Here is a 19,637-nt window from a genome sequence, read left to right as displayed (position 1 = left end):
ATCAAACTCTTCTTCGCGCTCTCAATTGGCAAGTTCTATATTTCTGCCACGAGAATGCGTGTCAACAGCCTAGAGCTAGAGGGCCTAGAGCCGAGAGTAATGGGAAATGGCCACTAATGGTGTAACTTTCTTGGAAAGAACGAGACCAGTGGCGGCTCGTAGCTAAAATTAGTGGCGGTGCTGCTCCAGAAAATTTGTAGCCTTTGTTTTAAAATTGTATAAAAGGAAACAAACATGTATAAAAAGAAATTTTATTCAGAAACTTGATAAAATCAAACATTTTTTACTTACTTTAACCTCAATTGTTACAGTTCCAAGCTTAATCTATTCATATAAAAATGAAATCCATTCATTTTAACCTTTATATTATGCTCATTGATTGAAAGTCTGCATGCCTCACTAAGTTTCTCCTTAATACTTACGGTTCCTAAAAGTGAGAGTGAAACTACATTATCAACGTGCTTCTTTGACTTCTCATGCTTTTCAGTTTTTTCTTTCATTTTGTTTATATTTCTAAAAAAATCTTTTGTCCACGTTACATCACCCCCAAACAGCAAACACGGGAAGCAAAACAGTGCATTTTTTACTTCACAGCCGCAAAGCCAACTTTTCTGTTTGTACCATTCAGAATTAAAGCTACGAATATATTTCTTGTTCTTGCTTATGCCTGGCTGAGATATTAGAATATCAGGTGTTAAACGACCTCTTTTCTTAACTGCAACTTTCTCATGGAGAGACAGTTGTGAAAACTTAAGCTGTTGAAGTTCACTTACAGTCACAGAACTTATTTCTCGGGGATGCAAGGCCATGGTTAAAGTTTTCTGTTAAATAAAAGAACCGAAAAAAAATTAATCAAATAGAATAGCTGGAAGCAGGATAATAATCTAATTCTACAATTAACTCATAGTTCTTAAGCACAACACACGCGGAGTAAAAAAAAAACTACCTTCCACCAGCACGCCAGGGTCGGCACCGGTCGGCACTGTCGTTCCTGCAGTGCTCACTCTCCCTTGCAGCCTCGCGTGTAGCTTCCTATGTGCGCATGCGCACAGTCAACGAACACCTTGCCGCTGGAACTGTGAAACTCACAGTTCCATACAAAGATTTGGTTACTGACATTAAGCTTAAGGATTATATATTGTATTGTACAAGTATAAAGAAAGAATTAAAGAAAAAAGGACTCATTATATAAATGTTATCGATAATATCAAGTGGAAATTGGGGGTGCTGCAGTTCCGCAGTGCCTATACACGGGCCGCCCCTGGACGAGAGAAACAATATTCACTACAGACAGAACAGGGCTCGATTTATCAGTTGACACAAATATCTTGCAATCATCCTACAAAGACCCAGTAAAGATTTCACCATCCACATACACGAGAAAGCAATATCCGCAACACAGAAATTTGACATGGTAATGAAATTTTCGTTCTTAAAACAGTGGCTAACATAACATCTGGCACAATTTTATGGGATCCTCATGGGAATAATCAACTATATACAATATAAAGCATAAAGTCTCTATATTTAATGAAATGAGTGAAAATATAAACATCCACACCTTCACGCCTGGGAAAAGAAGCATTCCTCACATGGAATCTGAGATGAAGCTTTACATATTGTACTGCATTAGCAAGAAAAATTATTAAACAAAGATGCAACAAATAGAGGACATACGGAGCAGATTTTACTCCACATATGTGACCGCTGCACGATAACCTACCGCAAAAGTTTTTTAACTCTTCTTATCTCGCAGAGTCAACGTCAATGTATGACTTTCTCGAAAAATGTACCTCCCAAAGCTTCAGCATACTGTTGTGCTTTCGCGCCGGCCCTGTCCGAATATATATATATATGTATATGCCATGGCCGGAAACGTGGACACGTAACGAATATTACAGTACTTGGATTCCACTACAGTGTGCTTTCGCACCAAAAGAAAACTTCCCCTGTATTTGTACAGCATATGATATACGAAAAGTACACATCCTTCTCTCCTTTCAAAGTAATCAGTCATTGACTGCATATGTTGCAGATGTCCTATATACACATTGTGCACAACTACTTTTATTAATAAAACTATATGTTAAACATTTTAAATTAATGAAATTATCAGAAGAACTCAACGCACTGAGTTCGTATGGACAGGTATGATCTCAAGAAATTAAACGAGATTGAGGGTAACAAGCAGTATTATGTTGAAATCTCAAATAAGTTCGCAGCTTTGGAAAAAGACACTGTGTATATTAATTGTGCTTGGCAAATTATTGGAATATCACAATTTTAGCCAGAGTGTATATTACGAATTGAAGAATCATGATATAAGGATAGCTAACATGCTCTGAAAATGGGGCACAGTTCAGGTATTTGGGAATGACAGAAATAAAAACTTGGTCCAGGAGGAAATTAAGAGGAGACTGAATTCAGGTAATGCTTACTACCATTCAGTCCAGAACCATCTTCTCATCTGCGGTCTAAAAACCTAAAAATTAAAATATACAAACTATAATTTTGCCTATGGGTGTGAAACTTGGTCATTGACATTAAGGGAGGAAAACAGACTGAGGGTGTTTGAGAAATTAAATTATGGTAGACTGGAGAAAACTGCATAATGAGGAACTTCATAACTTGTACTCTTCACCAAATATAATTAGAATGATCAAGCAGAGGAGGATGAGATGGACAAGGCATGTGGCATGAATGGGGGAGAAGAGGAATGCATATGGGATATTGGTGGGAAAGCCAGAAGGAAAGAGACCACTAGGAATACCAAGACATAGGTGGGTGGACAATATTAAAATGGATCTTAAAGAAATAGGATGGGGTGGTATGGACTGGATCGATCTGACTCAGGACAGGGACCCATGGATAGTTCTTGTGGACATGGTAATGAACCTTTTGGTTCCATAAAATGCTGAGAAGTTCTTGAGTAGCTGCAGAATTGGCAGCTTCTCAAGAAGGACTCAGCTCGATGAAGTTAGTTATCACAGGAACTAACAAAATCTAATCCATGTGCACGGTCATTGGGTTGAAATGTTGGGAACTTGATGGGTCCCCTTCTAGGGCCCCATTTTTTTGTTACATCATTGCTTTACCTGGCCATTGCCTTCTCTCAAGTAGTTATAGTCCAAAATCCCCACAATGAGGGCTATTATGGGATTGTATTTACCCATCGGTGATTCCAATTTCTACATCAGTTCCTTTTGTTAATGCTATCAAAAACTTCTGGATACTTGATGAACAACCCAAACATGCAGCTCTTCAGTTGGCTGTGACTGTCATGTATTTTGGCTACAACTAATCTTACAAATTGGAGGGCTGATTTTCCTTGTATAAAATTACACTGTTCGCCCATCATTGCACTGCGTATTCTGCCAGCTTTATAGTTAAGAACAGCCCTTCATAACACTCTGAAGAGAGTGCATTTTTCATGATATTCCCCTGTAAACATTTGGGTCATCAGTACAAGGGCATTGCATTAATATGTAAATGGCTGACACAAAAGTACACTCATACATAAACATTAGCCAATATAGGGATCTGAGTGGAAACAGATCAGATTGGGAGTATCACAAGGATCAATTCTTAGGCCATTACTTTTTTTATTATATATAAATGATTTGCCAGCAGCAATAAATAATATGTCAAAACCCATCCTATTTGCAGATGACATTAGTTTAATAGTATCTACTTCAGATCCTAATCAGCTTAAAGAATGTTTTAATTTAGTTGTTGAGAAATTGATGAGATGGTTTCAGGCAAATTCCTTGACATTAAATTTTAATAAAACATATTGTATGTATTTTACGATAAGGAAACATATTGTAAACTCCCCTATAAAGTATTTACATTCTCACATTAATAGTACACAAGTTATGGACTTTCTGGGGGTGTCTTTGGATCCATCCTTATCTTGGCAAGGACATATATCTAAAACAATAAAGAAATTAAATTCTGCTTGCTTTGCCATTAGGTCTCTGAAATCGTTACTATCTATTAATGATCTAAAAATGATATATTTTGCCTATGCTCACTCTATAATTGTATATGGAATTGCCTTTTGGGGAAATGCCACTAATAGCAAGGATGTCTTCATAGTGCAAAAAAGAATTATAAGGAGTATTATGAATGTAAATTCTAGAGCCTCTTGCCGGGGATTTTTTAAATATTTAAACATATTGCCTTTTTATTCTCAATATATACTTTCGCTTTTGCTTCTGGTGGTGAAAAATATGCATTTCTTTGCACTAAATGCTGAAATACATGTCATAAATACATGACAAAGTACCAGCTTAAACGTGCCATTGATAAATTTGGCCAAATATAAGAATAGTGTGTGTTGTATGGGTATTATAATATTTAATAATCTGCCACCTAATTTAAGAAAATTATCAAGTGATTTTAAAAAATTTAAGTTAGCTATAAATAATTTTCTCTTAAATCAATCATTTTATTCGCTAAATGAATACTTGGAGTGGTCAAAAGAAAGGAAATAGAATACAGGTGAATATTTTTTTTTATTTAGATACACTTGTGTGTAGTAGTTTTTGTAGACTTTGTATAAATGTATGTATACTTTTATTATCAATTGCTTATAATGTCCATGTTTTAGTTATTATTGATCTATTATACTAAGCATTGACTAAGTTGTATTATTGCAACTGTTTTATTACAGTATATGTTACTATTTGGGACTGCTTTTACAACTGTGGTGATTGTGTCGCCTGTACGTTTTTCTTGAAGCAATAAAGATATTATATTATATATTACAAGCTGGTAAGTCAAAGGTGAATGTATAATACCTGATGATGGCTCAAAGGCTGAAACATGTTGTAAACCTGCAACATATAGCATATCTATACAGTTTTAATGCAAACATTTTTGTGTCCAGATTCGAATTCAGCATATCATAGATACATTAAACAGTTAATTTTCTTTTATATTAACACAACTTTGACAAATGTAATTAATGGTTTATATAAGATGAAAAAGTAACTTAAATTATAGCATGTGAAGCTATGAATACAGAAAAAAGTTTTTCAGGTATGTATTATGGTATGTTTATATGTGCATAATGCACATTTCAGAAAAGTCACTATACCATCATGCTCGTGAGTCAAGTCTGTGGGTTCGTGTAACTGATTTTAATGCTTACAGCAAACATAACAAAAGTTGACCCCTATGTGTTCACATTGAATATATTCATCAATTTGCACCCATCCACACAAGCTTTACACTAGTTTTATGTTCAATCATGTGATCTGTGAAGTACTGGACATGACATCCTGTATTCTGCAAAATGTGTCCATTGGAAGACCTAGTGGTTGCAGTCGAGCATACAGAGACACCAGATCCATGTTCCCTGCAAAAATCAAGACATATATGAACACAATGAAGTCTTCTTGGGTGATCGCCCATATGCAGATGGAGTTACCACCTAACGTTTCGGAGACTGTCTTCACAAATAACGGCTGATATAATGAATGACACAAACACACATTGTATTTATAACCACAAAACATTCTTTTGGCTGCACAAACCCAGACCAGACACTGCTGACCACCTGACTCCACCCACTGTTTCTACAGCAGTTCTATCAGACTACAAGGCATCATATCTCAGATGACAGCAATCTTTGATTTTTCACTCCTGGATCAGGCTGCATTTTTCAATGATGTTTCATTTATCATTCTGTTGAAGTTCAGCTTGTATTCAAACTGCAGCAAAATTACTAAATACTGCGTTTAGTGGCTTGCTTGCTTTGTGTTCAAGAGGTCCTGGGTTTCAATCTCATTTGGAAAAACCAGTTATCCTGACTGAGGTTTCTCAGTGCTTTCTTCAGTTTCTCCTGAAGAATGCTGAGATAGTGGCTTAAATCCCTATGTGCCAACACTGGTCACATTAACAGTTTAAAAAATGTACAAAATACCACAGCCAATTAGATTAATCCCCTGTATTCAATATATTGTCACATGTATGTGTGACTCTCGATGGGGTTTTGGATTTATTGACCTCTTACAGAACATAACTACAAGTAACTACACCAGTATCACTGAATTACACACTCCAAATATCACTGTAACTACAGCACACATAAAGACTTCTGTCTTCACTAGTCATTTCCTATTAATGAATTTTAACACTGTCTGCTTACATCCTTACCATCTGGCACATATCCCACAACAGAAGTAACTGCACCAACTATTTTTTTATTGCTAGTGGGGTGGGACTAGGTCCCTTGTACTACGGCCACTTCTGACCTATTGTACCTGCCCCAGATAATAGGTGAGGGTGATTGTGGAGCAATTGGTGGAATGAAGATTGGCAGGGGAAACCAAAGTACTCGGAGAAAACCTGCCCTAGCACCACTTTGTCCACCACAAATCCCACTTGACCAGACCCGAAATCGAACCCGGGCCGCCGCGATGGGAAGCCAGCGACTAACCATTTGAGCTATGGAATGGCCATACTGCACCAACTAAGTCTTATATTTCCCTTACAATTCTCTCAGTGCTTCAACTGACTAACTCCAAGGCTAGTGGCCATTTCACACAACCTCCTAGTCTTATCTTCAGAGACTTCCAACTAACTTAGCTCAAAGTCAAAGTCAAAGTCACTTTCTGACTGGTGGTTTATCACCAATCAGTTCATCTTCGTGCTAAGGTGCTCAAGGCTCAGTATAAGAGATTTTTTTTCAACTGAACCCTTGCAGTCACAGTTATTGAGTAACACTCTCTCCAACAAGAAGATGGATTTGTCTTTTACAAATATGCTTGGCCTTTTGTCAAGTATAAATATCGCACATATAACTACATGCCTCTTTTATGTATCTCATGCTACAATGGCAGCTTATTCACTTGAACAGTCGTAAGCTTAAGCACCACCAAGTTTAAGCCTCTTATATTTTATATGTCTGGCTTTGCTTTGCCCTGTACTGTTAATCTGGCTCTAAACTTCATCCTGCTTATAATCCCTCAGCACAGGCCATGTAGAAAACACAGCTCTTCTGTTGTTGTAGTTCAATTGTTGCTGCAGAGATCTGTTTACCACACCATTGCACAGCAACAGTCACAACACTGCAGAAGGCTGTTTGGTGAGTTAGAAATTTTAACTGTTACTTCTTTGTATATACTGGAGATTTTGTGTTTTATCATAAAAAATAGAATCTATACAACTCTGAACTCTGATGTGCATAATTACAATACAAAGCATAAACATAATCTGTATGCTCAACATTGTAATACAAATCGTTGTAAGAGAAGTGTGATAAACATGGGCATAAAACTATACAATAATCTTCCTATGGAGTTAGAGAATGTATCTGATTTTAAAGTGTTTAGGAGGAAATTGAAGTGTTATTTGTTGCATAGTGCCTTCTACTCTCTTCAGGAGTTTTTTTATATGTAAGATGTTGAACTAAATGACTGTAATTGTCTGTTAATGCATGTGCTGGTGGTTTTTTTATATAATTTATTTAAGTATTTATGTATTCTTTGATTATGTTAGGCGTGATTGTTATTAAATCTATATATTCTCCTTGACTTTATCCGATTGTATATTTTACAGTTATGGATGTAAATAAAAGAAATTAAGAAATTAACACAGGCCACAGAAAACACCGCCTACAACAGTTCCTCTGTTGTGTGTTGATTTGTTGCCTTGAGAACCTATTCATTTGTAATCGCTATCTAGTAATGCATCTACACACTACTACATACTATTTTGTATCATTACACATAACTGCTCCCCAGTGTTACAGGCAAACAGTTAATTCAAATTAAATAAAAATTTATGAAAAGTTGATAGCAATGGCTGCATACATTGAGCCTTTATAAGTTGGCACTGAATGGGTTAAAGTAGATTGTGACCACATCCTTCCACATCCTTTCCAGTTCATCATTCACACAGTCATCTTACAATTTAACACTACATAATCTATGAAGTTAAAAAATATAGTTTTTTTTTTATTTATTTATTTATTTATTTATCTTAGTAGCTCTGACTTTATAGTACCAAATAGCAGGGTGATTAGTGAATGATTAATCGGAAAGCATGTAGAAGGGATCAGTTATGACATATTTCAAGGCACTATCCCAGCATTCACCTGGAGGGAGTGAGGAAAACTATAGACACCCCATACGTACAGCCACTGTCCTCACCAAGATTCACAACAGACAATTCCCAAATAATAGTCATGTTAAGATAGATGGTAACTTCCTCAGTGAAAGATACCATAAAATAACTCAAAAATCAATCTATCAACATGGCTGAAAAAACATTACTGCAAGATGTGGTCTCCACAGGAAGCTAAGAATGAAAATACATTCTCTGGCCATAAAAAATTTGTTCATTTTGACGGGTGAGACATTTCACTGCATGTAAAGCACACACCTTCTAACAGTGGAGCAATCTTGCTAGGTGAAGGAATGTCACAATATGTGAGATATGTCACCAGCTGGCGCAAATGTTCACTTTTCTGATGCAGGTTACCAGTCATATATTGGCGCAGCAATGGCGCAAGTTCTGAAACAGAGATTGCAACTATAAAGCTACAAAAGGATTAGCAATAGCAAAGATCTGTAAAATTTATAATGTCTACAAATATCTAATAGTACACGGATGTACGGGACCTTTAGACATGTGGGAGTCGATGTTCCAACAGACAACCACGTAAATCTATAACAGGTGTATAAATTATTTGCAAATGTACAGGATGGCTGGGAAGCCGTTTAGATATATATATATATGTTGTTCACAAATTTGCTGGCCCTGAAAAAGGGCGTTTGTTCAACTGTATGTTGTTCACAAGTTTTCTGGTCCTGAAAAGGGCCGTTTGTTCCACCGTGCGTTATTCACAAGATTTGCTGGCCCTGAAAGGGGCCATTTGTTCAACTGTGCGTGCACTAGTAGTTTGCTGCTTTGTAGCAGCCCAGGTCTTGTTTATGGCCATTCAGATGGTCTGGCTGGCCGGTGATGCATGCACCACTAGTATCAGTGGCCTATGTTGCGTCTGCTGGCACAGTCCATTGTCTCGGCGCAGTTGCTGGAGAGTTACAGCAGCTGCTGTTTCATGGCGTCAGCATAGCTACAATGGCGGTCGATCAGTGGACTGGAGAAGACTGATGACAACCAGTTTTTAGCTCCGCCTTTTATACCATGCTTGCTGGGCAGAGCTAGCGATTGTGAGCGCTGATTGGTCAGTGCTCGTGTTGATCTTCAGGAGGCAGGACAGCAAGTGCTGCATAAATATGAGACTGACTAACTGTTGGTCGCAATGTGACTTGATATGACCTGGGAGAAAGGATTGTCTGGTTGACTGAAAGGAAAGGAGCTGTCTGTTTGTGACCAAAGGAGTAGTCTGTTGGACTGTGGGAAGTTCCCAACAGACATAACAATCGACATTATTTCAGACATTTATGAGTTCAATCTCCGGTCAAATTTTTTCTGCTTACAGATTGAAATACTTATTTATATCAAAGATAAAACTGAGAATTTGAAGAATATCGGCCCTAACACAATATTTTGGAGGCCATGTCAAGGTGCAGGTCCTCTGTGTCAACCACCATTCTCATGATCAACTCCTGATCAGGGTTCTTCGCTCTGCCTGCCTCTTGCTGGTTGCTTGCTTTGTCTTACTCTTTAACCCTGAAGATGTAGGTACTACATTTCTCTGATACATCTGTACAAAGCATCACATCCCAGAAGACTATACTCTTCATAGTTGCCACTGTGAGAGCTTCAATTCAAAGGACTTAGCTAAAACAATGCACACGTAAATAAGGTTCTTTTCTTCACTTTCCAAATTCATCCTTTACATACATCTATGAAAGAAGGTGTGATTATTCTTTAAACATTTCTACACTGTTGTACCTGCTTCATCCAAATATGACATGAAGAGAAGAGCATTAGGGCCACTTTCAACATCTTCAGTTTTCACAATTCTGAGTAAAGTGGAAGGAGATGCAAGGCAAGGTAGAGGTAAAATTGCCCCTGGGCTTTCATTAAGCACCACACCATTAAGATATATGGGGAAATAGAGGTATAACCCCATCATTCTTATCCTTCACTTTAGATGGAGATGAGTGGTCAGCTTCATGTCACCACGGCAGGCACGGAGCGCCCTCAGATTGCAGATGGAGATGTCCTCCAGATATGTAAGGCAACTGCAAATATACTGAATAAGCAGTCACAGAAAGCCAGCAAGTAGTGGTCTTTCAGCTTGGGGTTGAGCATGGGGTTAACAATTCCTCACCACAAACATTAAGTTTGCTACAAAATGTTATAAATGGGTTCGGACTTGGACCGATTTTTTGGATAGTGCTGCCATAGGACAGGGACCAGGGGCTCTTGTGAACACAGTAATAAATCTTTGTGTTCCACAGAATGTTGGGAAATTCTTAAGTAGCTGAGCAACTGGCGGCTTCTCAAGAAGACTAAGCTCCATGGAGTTAGTAAGTTCTCTGAAAAATTCTGTAAGGATGTGAATGAGATCAACTTGGTTCAAGACTGCATTTGAATGTGGAGCTTTTAAGACGGTAGGGTTGAAACTTTGAATAATATTACTACAGAGTTAGCTATTGTAAAATGTTAAACTGTTCCTATAGAAAATGAGGAACAAGAGAATAAGTGAAGCTCACTGTCTTCTGGAATGTGGTGTGGTAGATATTTACCAATGTTTTAGAGGAAAAAGCTGCTTCCATGTTCTGGACTGGAGTGAAACAAACATGGAGAAGGTGGTACAGGTACAGGGAGGATGTGTATGAGAACTGAGCTCTGAGCAAACCAATAGGAATAAAGAGAAATGTGAAATAATGTAAGGCTTTTAAAAGAGCTGTTTTCCAAGCAAAACAATCCTTNGACTGCTTTCTTCATAGTCACCGCCGTGAAAGCCTCAAATCTTACAATCCTTTAGTAATCCCCACCAGAACCTCCAATCTCACCGTGAAAGAAATCACCTACTTGATTTGTTTACAAAGTGTGTGTTACCTGTCTGCCATGAATCCAGAACTTTGTTGACGTACTGCTGTACTGAAAGTGCCAAACTGGGGGCCACCAAGTGCTGTGAGCTAATAGGTGTCCTGTGTGTCAGCACTTGTGCAGCTAGCAACTTCAGTTGCCAGGTGAGGAACACATGTGCCTGCCTTGGGCGCAGATTCATCAAAGCCTGCACACAGTAAATATTATACTAACCAAATACTCATAAACTACTACACTGTTACACTTCATACAGAACCAAGATCAATGATTACTGTTTTCTATAATGTGATGGCCATCAGTCTGTAGAATATTACCAACATTTCAGAGGAAGCTGGTAGAAGTCCCTTCTACTCTGAACAGGAAGGTAACCAGATTCTTCTGAAACATTACTGATTTTATACACAATTAGTCATCACATCCACTCTTCTAGCCTGAAGAGAGATGGCAGCATGTTCCTTTGAAATGCTGATTCTGTTCCATTAGACTATGAGACATCACATTCCAAAACACAGTAACCCCCATTGTCACATCAGTGAGAAGCTTGAACCTCAGGCCATATGGCTCTCTGGCTTTGAAGCTCATTATTTAAGATACAAACACATTGTTGAAAAGCTAAAAGAACTATACACACCACACTGTGTCAGATATTAATATTTCTTGTACTTCATTAACCGTCATCATCTGGGTATAAGGAGAAGTAGGAATAGCTCAGTTGGTGTAGCAATAGGCTTAGGGCTGGACAGCCAGGGTTCAGTTCCTGGTATGGAGAAGATTCTTCTCTTCTTCACAACATCCAGATTGGCTCTGCGACCCACTCAGCCTCCTATTCAATGGGTACAGGGTGCGATTTTCCCAGGTGGTAAAGTGACTGAGGCATGAATCTGGCCACTCACCTATATCTAGTGCTGAGGTCAAGAGTTGTGGAGCTATACCTCCATTCTCCCATGTGTCTTCATGGCATACTGCTTAATCAATGAAGCACAGGGACAGCTTCACCTTTTACCTTATCTGGGTATAAGACACTCAAATCTCCTGGCACTACGGGGAAGGCAACTAGAGGTAACAAATTATTGTTTGGGAAGAGGGGATTTCAAATCCCTTGGTAGCACTGGGCTAGGAACCAGCTATTAATTCAGTGCATAATGGTATGAAATATGCAACACTCATTCAGCTGAACCATATGCATGTAATGTTGCGATAACACAGTGCATGGCCAGTAAGGTTGAATGTTTTAAACATTAGCTGTAAATGAGGTGAACTTATTTATACCACGTAACAAGTAGAAATTACACTAAAGTGATAACCAAAATTAAGTTTCCTAGACAATGTTTACCAGAAGATGCCCCTGCAACAAAAACATCATCATTAGCATCATCATCAACAGCAGCAGCAGCAGCAACAAATTTAATCAAAATCCAGGGTTATATGAATGAGGAATGCAGAAACAAAGACATATAGAATCTCCCCACTTTACATTCATTTATGCACCATGGTCTTAGAGCACATGAGAAGTATTTTCACATGACATCGTTAGGAAACAGCCAACAGACACATTTACAATACCTGGTCCATTGCTAAACAACAGATATGCACACAACAATATAAGAACCTCTGAAACAGTGTTTTCTATGTGCTCCATGTGGAAGTTACATAAGAACTTAAGACAGTTGATTATGACCCAGTGCCTGGGGGTATAACTGGGCCACCCTGTTCCTGGGGGATATAAATAAGGGACTTGGTCCTCCAGGTTGGGGGAGTCTCAAATCTGAGTGCCAGAGGACTCAGACATAAGAATGACTGTGCTGGCAAGGACCAGCAGCAACTGTTAATGATGGACCCATCCTCTCTTTAGAGAGGGCATCCCATATCAACAAACTCACAAATGTCTGGTAGTAATACAAACCTGGTCTTGGAGCCCAGATGGGGGCCTGACTGACTGACTATCAGTCATAACATAACTTTGACTTTGACTAATTAATTGCAGTGGAGAGCAGACAGTTTGGAATAATCAGTTAATCACAAGCCAGCAGTCATCGAGTGAGAATGCGAGCATGGAAACAAAAGAACGCCCACTGTTGAGATACGCTGCCAAGCAACAACTAGTTAAGACATAACAAACAGAGAAGACTTAACATGTGCTGTAGTCAGAAGTAGAATGTGTGAATTAGTGAAAGCATTATAATTACTTGTAGTTACAAGTTACAAGAGTTCAATGAATTGAATTACCAGTCCAAACCCTGTGCCTAGTCAGTAACATATGACAATATGTCATTATTTTACCTTAAGCAGAGTAATCCAAATAGGGACGATGCCCAGCTTATCCTGAGTGACACACTCATACACTAGTCTTGTTAGCATCTGCATCACCTCCAGTTCATCACTGCTGCCATTACAGCCTTCTGTTTCAAGGAAGTGATGGGCAAAATTCACCATTGTCGGGTCTGATGAGAACGCACAGATAGACTCTGCCTACAAAACAAACATAAGATTTTGTACATCTCACTAACATGACAATGGGATGATAGTGAGAACAAGTGCTGACACTTGTGATTTGAAGTTCTCACACAAGTAAATACTAAAATTACTGTCTTCTGTGATGTGATACTGTTAGTCTGATACATAGGTATGAACGTTTTGCTGGACACAAATGTCTCGACTTTCTTGGTAGAAGAATGCTTCCATTTTCTATTCTGGGTAAAAAAATTCTACTCTGAAGACTGAAGTACCAGATTTCTCTGAAACACTGATATCAGTCTACCAGACTATATAATAATACATCCCAGAAAGTTCTATTCTTACTGTCAGTTTATCTGTGTGTGGTTTATTTAACAACACTGTAAGCAGCTCCAGTTATACAGCGCTGCATGACAAGTTGATAGTGAATAATGAATTACAAAGATGTGAAAGAGGATAGATGTGGCCTGACTTGATGTGCTGTCCTGGTATTTGCCTGGAAGGATTGAGGAAAACCATGGACAAACCATGGCGAACCAACCTCCAAACTAATATCTGAATCTGGGTCCTCCTAAATATGAAGCAGGAATGTTAACCTCTCAACAACAGCATTCACTACCATGCTCTCTGATTAAAACAACACACATTTTCTTATATACTGTAACGTTTACATCTTTAAAATGCTCCTGTATACTGTTTCCTTAATCCTTGTTTTATCACTTCATTTTGCTGTTTTTATCTGCCGCTTCATCAGGGTCAAAGACATCTAGTCGAGAAGCTGTAATAATAGATATACAATGTTTAGACATCTTAGTGTAATGCAAAAAGCCTACATACGATCTCCAGATGGTCTGAAACATGCTTTCATGGAATGTAACAAATTTAAATAGTCACTAATTTACATGCACCATACTGTTTAAACATTTAATGGCTTCAATTAATACAGCAAAACTGAACACCTTGGTCAAATGGGTAGCACTCCGACTTTGTATTCAGTGACTCCTGGATTCAAACCTAAACTATTTTGACACCATGTTATTCTTCAGTTCCTCCTGGTAAATGTCAGGGTAATACCTCAAATTAAGTCACACCTCTTTCCATCCGTATCTTTTCCAGTTCTCCATTCTTTAATCATGCTATAATTCAATGCCAAATAATCTCAAATACTAAAATAAAACACAGCACACATGCAAAATATTAAAGTGTATAACTAATTATGTGAATTATTTCATGAATACATCAGCATCTGGACTATATAGCAGTGAATGGCAGGATGATTAATGAACAACAAATTACAAAGGATTTTGAAGGAAGCAAGTAGCCTAATCAAGGCATTATCCTGGCATGTGCATGGAGATATTGAGGAAAAGCACCTCAGTCAAGACAGTGTCCCAGACAATATTTTAAGCAGGCACCTCCTGAATACAAGCCTAGAGCATCATCACTATGCCAGCCTATTGGGTATTTGATTGTAGTTGGTGAAGAATTCATACCGGGACAGACCAGGAGATGACAGTCTCACTGGTGAGTGTTTGTGCAAGCAGACTGCGGAAGCCCTGCGGGTCTTCCAGGTATGAGAGACAGCCGGCTCGCTGCTTCACATCCAAACAGCCAGAGTTATCCAGCAAGTTCCTGTTAAAGTAACACATTTTCTTATGAGTTATAATTAACCCTTTAGAGACAGAATTTCTTCTAAATAATATATACAAGTTCAGTTCGTGCCTTACAGGCAACACATCACGTCTCTGCTACAGAGACACACTGGTTAATGCTGCTTAGGGAAACAATCGCTATTTATTGTATGAACCATATGAAACACACATATAACACACTGTGGGCACAATGCAGAGTTCTGGTATGTTAAAGCAGGTGGTATATATAATAACCACTGGTCTTTAAAGGGTTAAAGATTTCACACTGATAAAAACTGGAGTTATAATATACAGAGCTAGTCATGGTTGCAGAGGTAATGCAGATACTGTTACTAACTAGTCAACCAATGTAAATAAATCCTGCTCTGTCATTCTTGATCCCAAGTGTCTCAATTCTACAATTCCTTACAGCTCTACAGCACTGAGTACCACCTGATATAACTATACAATGGTGGCTCACATCCATCTGAACAAGCACAGCCATACAAAATGTAACCCCCCTTAATATCTATAAGAAAGAGAAGAAAACTGTTGTCATTTAAATGTTCAAATATCAACNTCAGTCTCGGAATAGCCAGCTAAGAAGTCAGTCGTGATCGAGCCATCTTAGAAGAGAGTCCTAGAATAACCGCCAGAGAAGAGAGTCCAGTGTCAGCCGGAACATTGTAAGCGGTGATTGTAACACTGCAGGTGCAAATGTTTGTAAAGTGTGTGTAAGGCGAGCGAACGTAATAAACTCGCTATATCAGAAGACGGCGTGAATTTATTTGTAGCGTGACACACCAAACACACTACAATACAGAGCTACTCATGGTTGCAGAGGTAATGCAGATACTGTTACTAACTAGTCAACCAATGTAAATAAATCCTGCTCTGTCATTCTTGATCCCAAGTGTCTCAATTCTACAATTCCTTACAGCTCTACAGCACTGAGTACCACCTGATATAACTATACAACGGTGGCTCACATCCATCTGAACAAGCACAGCCACACAAAATATAACCCCCCCCCTTAATACCTATAAGAAAGAGAAGAAAACTGTTGTCATTTAAATGTTTGAATATTAATGTTTTAATTTTTACATTATAAAGCACCCCATTACCCTATTTCTTAGAAACTCTAGGCTTATTTTCCATTGGCAAGATGGTGCAACCCCAAGCAACCTGCAACTGAACCACTTCTTACTCCTCTTGGTACAAATACAAGGTCCCCTTTTCATTCATTCATTCATTTATTCAGCATTCCATAAATCCCTATATGGTTAAACACCAATGGATACAGAAATAGTCAACATGAGTAAACATCACATACTGCATCACAATTGTGTAATGTCATGCCAGTTAAAAATATTAACAATATACAATATGAAGAAAAACCATCATCTATAACAATAAAGCGCTATCAACTACCACCCATAACAAATCCGAAACTTTAATTGTTGTCACTGTTGTAATATTCGTCCAATGAATAAAATGAATTTAAAAATATGAATCTTTTAACAGCAGACCTAAATTTTTTAATCTCATAAGCTTGGTCTTTTATATTACGTAGAAGTTTATTAAAAATTTTAATTCCAAAATAATATGTTCCCTTTTGAAAGACAGTTAAGTTACACGAGGGATAATGGAGGTTATTACTGTGTCTTGTGTTGATTGTATGAATCTCAGAATTAGATGAAAATAGATCTTTGTTTTTGACCACAAATAACAAAACGGAATAAATGTACTGTGAGTAAAGGGGCAGAATTTTTATCTCTTAAACATCTCCCTACAAGAATCTCTACTTCTAGAATTGGCGATGACTCTTATTACCCTCTTCTGTAGTCTAAAGATACAGATATAGAGGGGCGAATTACTCCAGAAAATCAGGCCATATGTCATACTAGAATGAAAATATGAAAAATATACCAATCTCATTGATTCTAATGACATATATGGTCTAATAGCCCTAACTGCATAGAAAGCTGAACCCAGTTTGAACATGAGCCAGTCAATGTGTCCTTTCCATGATAGGGTATTATCAGTCATCAGACCAAGGAACTTAATATCAGCAGTTGTAGCAATTTGACTGTTACTATATTTGGGTTGGAGAGAGAGGTTCAGAACTTTCTAGGCATATATGTGGCTTCTAACACCCATGTGTCAATTACAGATTATTTGATATTGTAGCTGCCTATGCAGAGATTTGTATAAGCCTGAAGATGCACTGTTTCCAACACTTGCCAGGTGAAACTGATTACATTTCTCACATTCATCTCTTGCGCACTTTAATGATCATGATGGTAACAGAGATTCATGTGCCAATGAATCATTCTGAAATTGTCTCTAGACTCAGTCTGACACTTCATCATGACTNATCTAGACAATCGTCTCAGAGATGGTGGTAAGACTGTCAGCCTTACGCACCGGCTGCGCTTTACTCCCCAGGAAAATTATTTAATTAATTCCTGGTACTAATATCTGTTGGAGGCTGAGTCGACACCAGGGACTGTTAAGTATCTATGGCAGTGGGGAGAAGTAGGGGAGACACATACATACAAAATTCTACACATGCATACAAAATTCTATCTCAAAACCTCAAGGGCCATAATCCATCTGCCCAAGCAACAAAGGAACGTTGCAAGTGGAAAGTGTGACACTTAATGAGTGCCATAAATAAGTGGAAGGAAAAGTGAGCTAAATCTAGGGCCTGATGCAAGATCCTCCATGAATGTCTTTCAACCTAAACAACTTCTCAACTGATTCTGAAATACAGTGAAACCTTGATTCATCATTTTCGTCAGGGGTCCTGAAAAAAAACGATGGTTGCGGGAAAATGATAGATGTGGGGCCTATATAAAATGAATGAAAATGGTCACATTTGCCANCATTATTAACTAAATAAAAAAAACAGAAACCAGTGATAATATTTCCACTGTCAAGTCCAATTTGTGTTACTACTATTTAAAAAAGTCATTAATTTTCATTTTTTTAGTAGCACCTTTCCTTTTCAAGCTGAATAATAGTGATGCTAACAATAATACGAAGCACGTCAAGGATCAAACAAGTGATGGACTGTATATTCAACCAGGTGAAATCGCGAACTGAGTTGATTCACACTAACATACAGGAAAGTTTTCCTAGCTGGAAGGCTCTCGGCATCCCCTTATCGCCCACGCTCATTGTTTTGCAGGTAAGATGTGCTCAAGGTCACATACCACATTTTGACGGTACTGCAACTTGCTGCACCACGTTTCAAAAACATCAACCGCTTTTACTACTACCAGTGCTTACTAACCTTTGTGTGGTGTTGCACTTTATTAAAAACGATCAATGCGGGATTAACATTCATGGGGACCAAGAATTCCGACCGACAGATGCGGGAAAACGATAAATCAAAGAACAAATGATGCAGGTTTTATTTCCATAGTTTAAATAGGATTTGTTCAGGGACCACAGAAATTGAACGATGGATCCGGGAAAACGATATATCCAGGAACGATAGATCAAGGTTTCACTGTATCATTTTGTGCCATACAAAATGACAACAAATCATAAATCTATCAAACTACATATATGCAATATAAAATGTAAACAAATTAGAAATTCCTGAACTACATTCTCCAAATCAAGGCATTATAATGCTGGTGGGACTAGGTCCCGTCGGCCATTAGGGACAGTTGACCCCTCTCATATACATTTCAAACACCTTTACTTTGGTTCATTCCAGCACAGTGAAACCTCCATTTAGCGCTCCTTGATTTATGGTTTTGCCATTCAGTGAACCCAGAGTGATAATCTTGGTATTAAGTTTCCTCAGCTTAAGATTTTCCTTAGTTTACAGTCCAAATCCAGTAATCTCTGAACTTTAAATCAGAGCTTCACTTTCATTCCAGTTTTAGACTGAAACCCCCAGTTAAGGTTTCTCTGGGGAGCAATGGGTTTGAAAATCAAACTGAGAAAAATTTTGATGGGAGTAATTTAGGACTAGGATTATTGACTTGGGATCACTAAACTGAATATTGAATGAAGGAAAACATTAAACCAAGGAATGTTCCACTACATATGGCAAATTTCCTACTGACGAGGTACAGAAAGAACTTTAATTTTCTTTCACCAAAGTGCTTTAAGTAATTTAAAATGTGCCAACATTTAGAAAACTCATATGGACATTATGTGAGACTTGAGGTTCTGATGGCTGTGACTATGAAGATTACTATCTCCTGGGATATGGCACCATGCAGATTTCTCCATTAGGATACAGCGCTTACTGCAACTGGTTCCAGTTGTGGTCACGGTGGAACACTATGCCCCAGTATCGGTCATCCTCCACCTTCACCTGAAACAAATCATCTGTAGTGAGTGCTCCCAATACAGAGGCAGGTCAGAATACCTCCATCGCAGCCCTGAGAGTCATAGAATGAAGGGTACCCAGTGCCTTGGCATATAACTGGACCACCCTGTCACTGGAAGACATAAATACAGGGACTTGGTCCTCCAGGTTTGGGGTTGCATGTAAGGCTGACAATCTTACTCTGTAAAAAAATTACTGCTGCAAAATCTGAAGAACTGATT

General features: G+C 38.2%; 1 protein-coding gene across 2 annotated transcripts in view; it reads right to left on the bottom strand.

Moving 5' to 3' along the window:
• Window positions 1-4,498: 4,498 nt before the first annotated feature.
• Window positions 4,499-19,637, bottom strand: part of LOC111874155 (anaphase-promoting complex subunit 1) — a 59,137-nt gene continuing 43,998 nt past the window's right edge. For both annotated transcript variants that reach the window (XM_023869401.2, XM_023869402.1), the window contains 6 exons: window positions 19,334-19,401; window positions 14,925-15,063; window positions 13,258-13,446; window positions 10,987-11,164; window positions 8,392-8,523; window positions 4,499-5,362 (listed from right to left, as the gene is read on the bottom strand). In XM_023869401.2, coding sequence (XP_023725169.1) covers window positions 5,253-5,362; window positions 8,392-8,523; window positions 10,987-11,164; window positions 13,258-13,446; window positions 14,925-15,063; window positions 19,334-19,401 — 816 coding nt within the window. In that variant the 3' untranslated portion in view covers window positions 4,499-5,252. The remainder of the gene's footprint in view (window positions 5,363-8,391; window positions 8,524-10,986; window positions 11,165-13,257; window positions 13,447-14,924; window positions 15,064-19,333; window positions 19,402-19,637) is intronic.

This window comes from Cryptotermes secundus, unplaced genomic scaffold (assembly GCF_002891405.2).
Source record: "Cryptotermes secundus unplaced genomic scaffold, Csec_1.0 scaffold26, whole genome shotgun sequence".
Taxonomy (NCBI): Eukaryota; Metazoa; Arthropoda; class Insecta; order Blattodea; family Kalotermitidae; genus Cryptotermes; species Cryptotermes secundus.
Note: the sequence above shows the minus strand (reverse complement) of the source record. Positions and strands in the feature narration are given on the sequence as shown.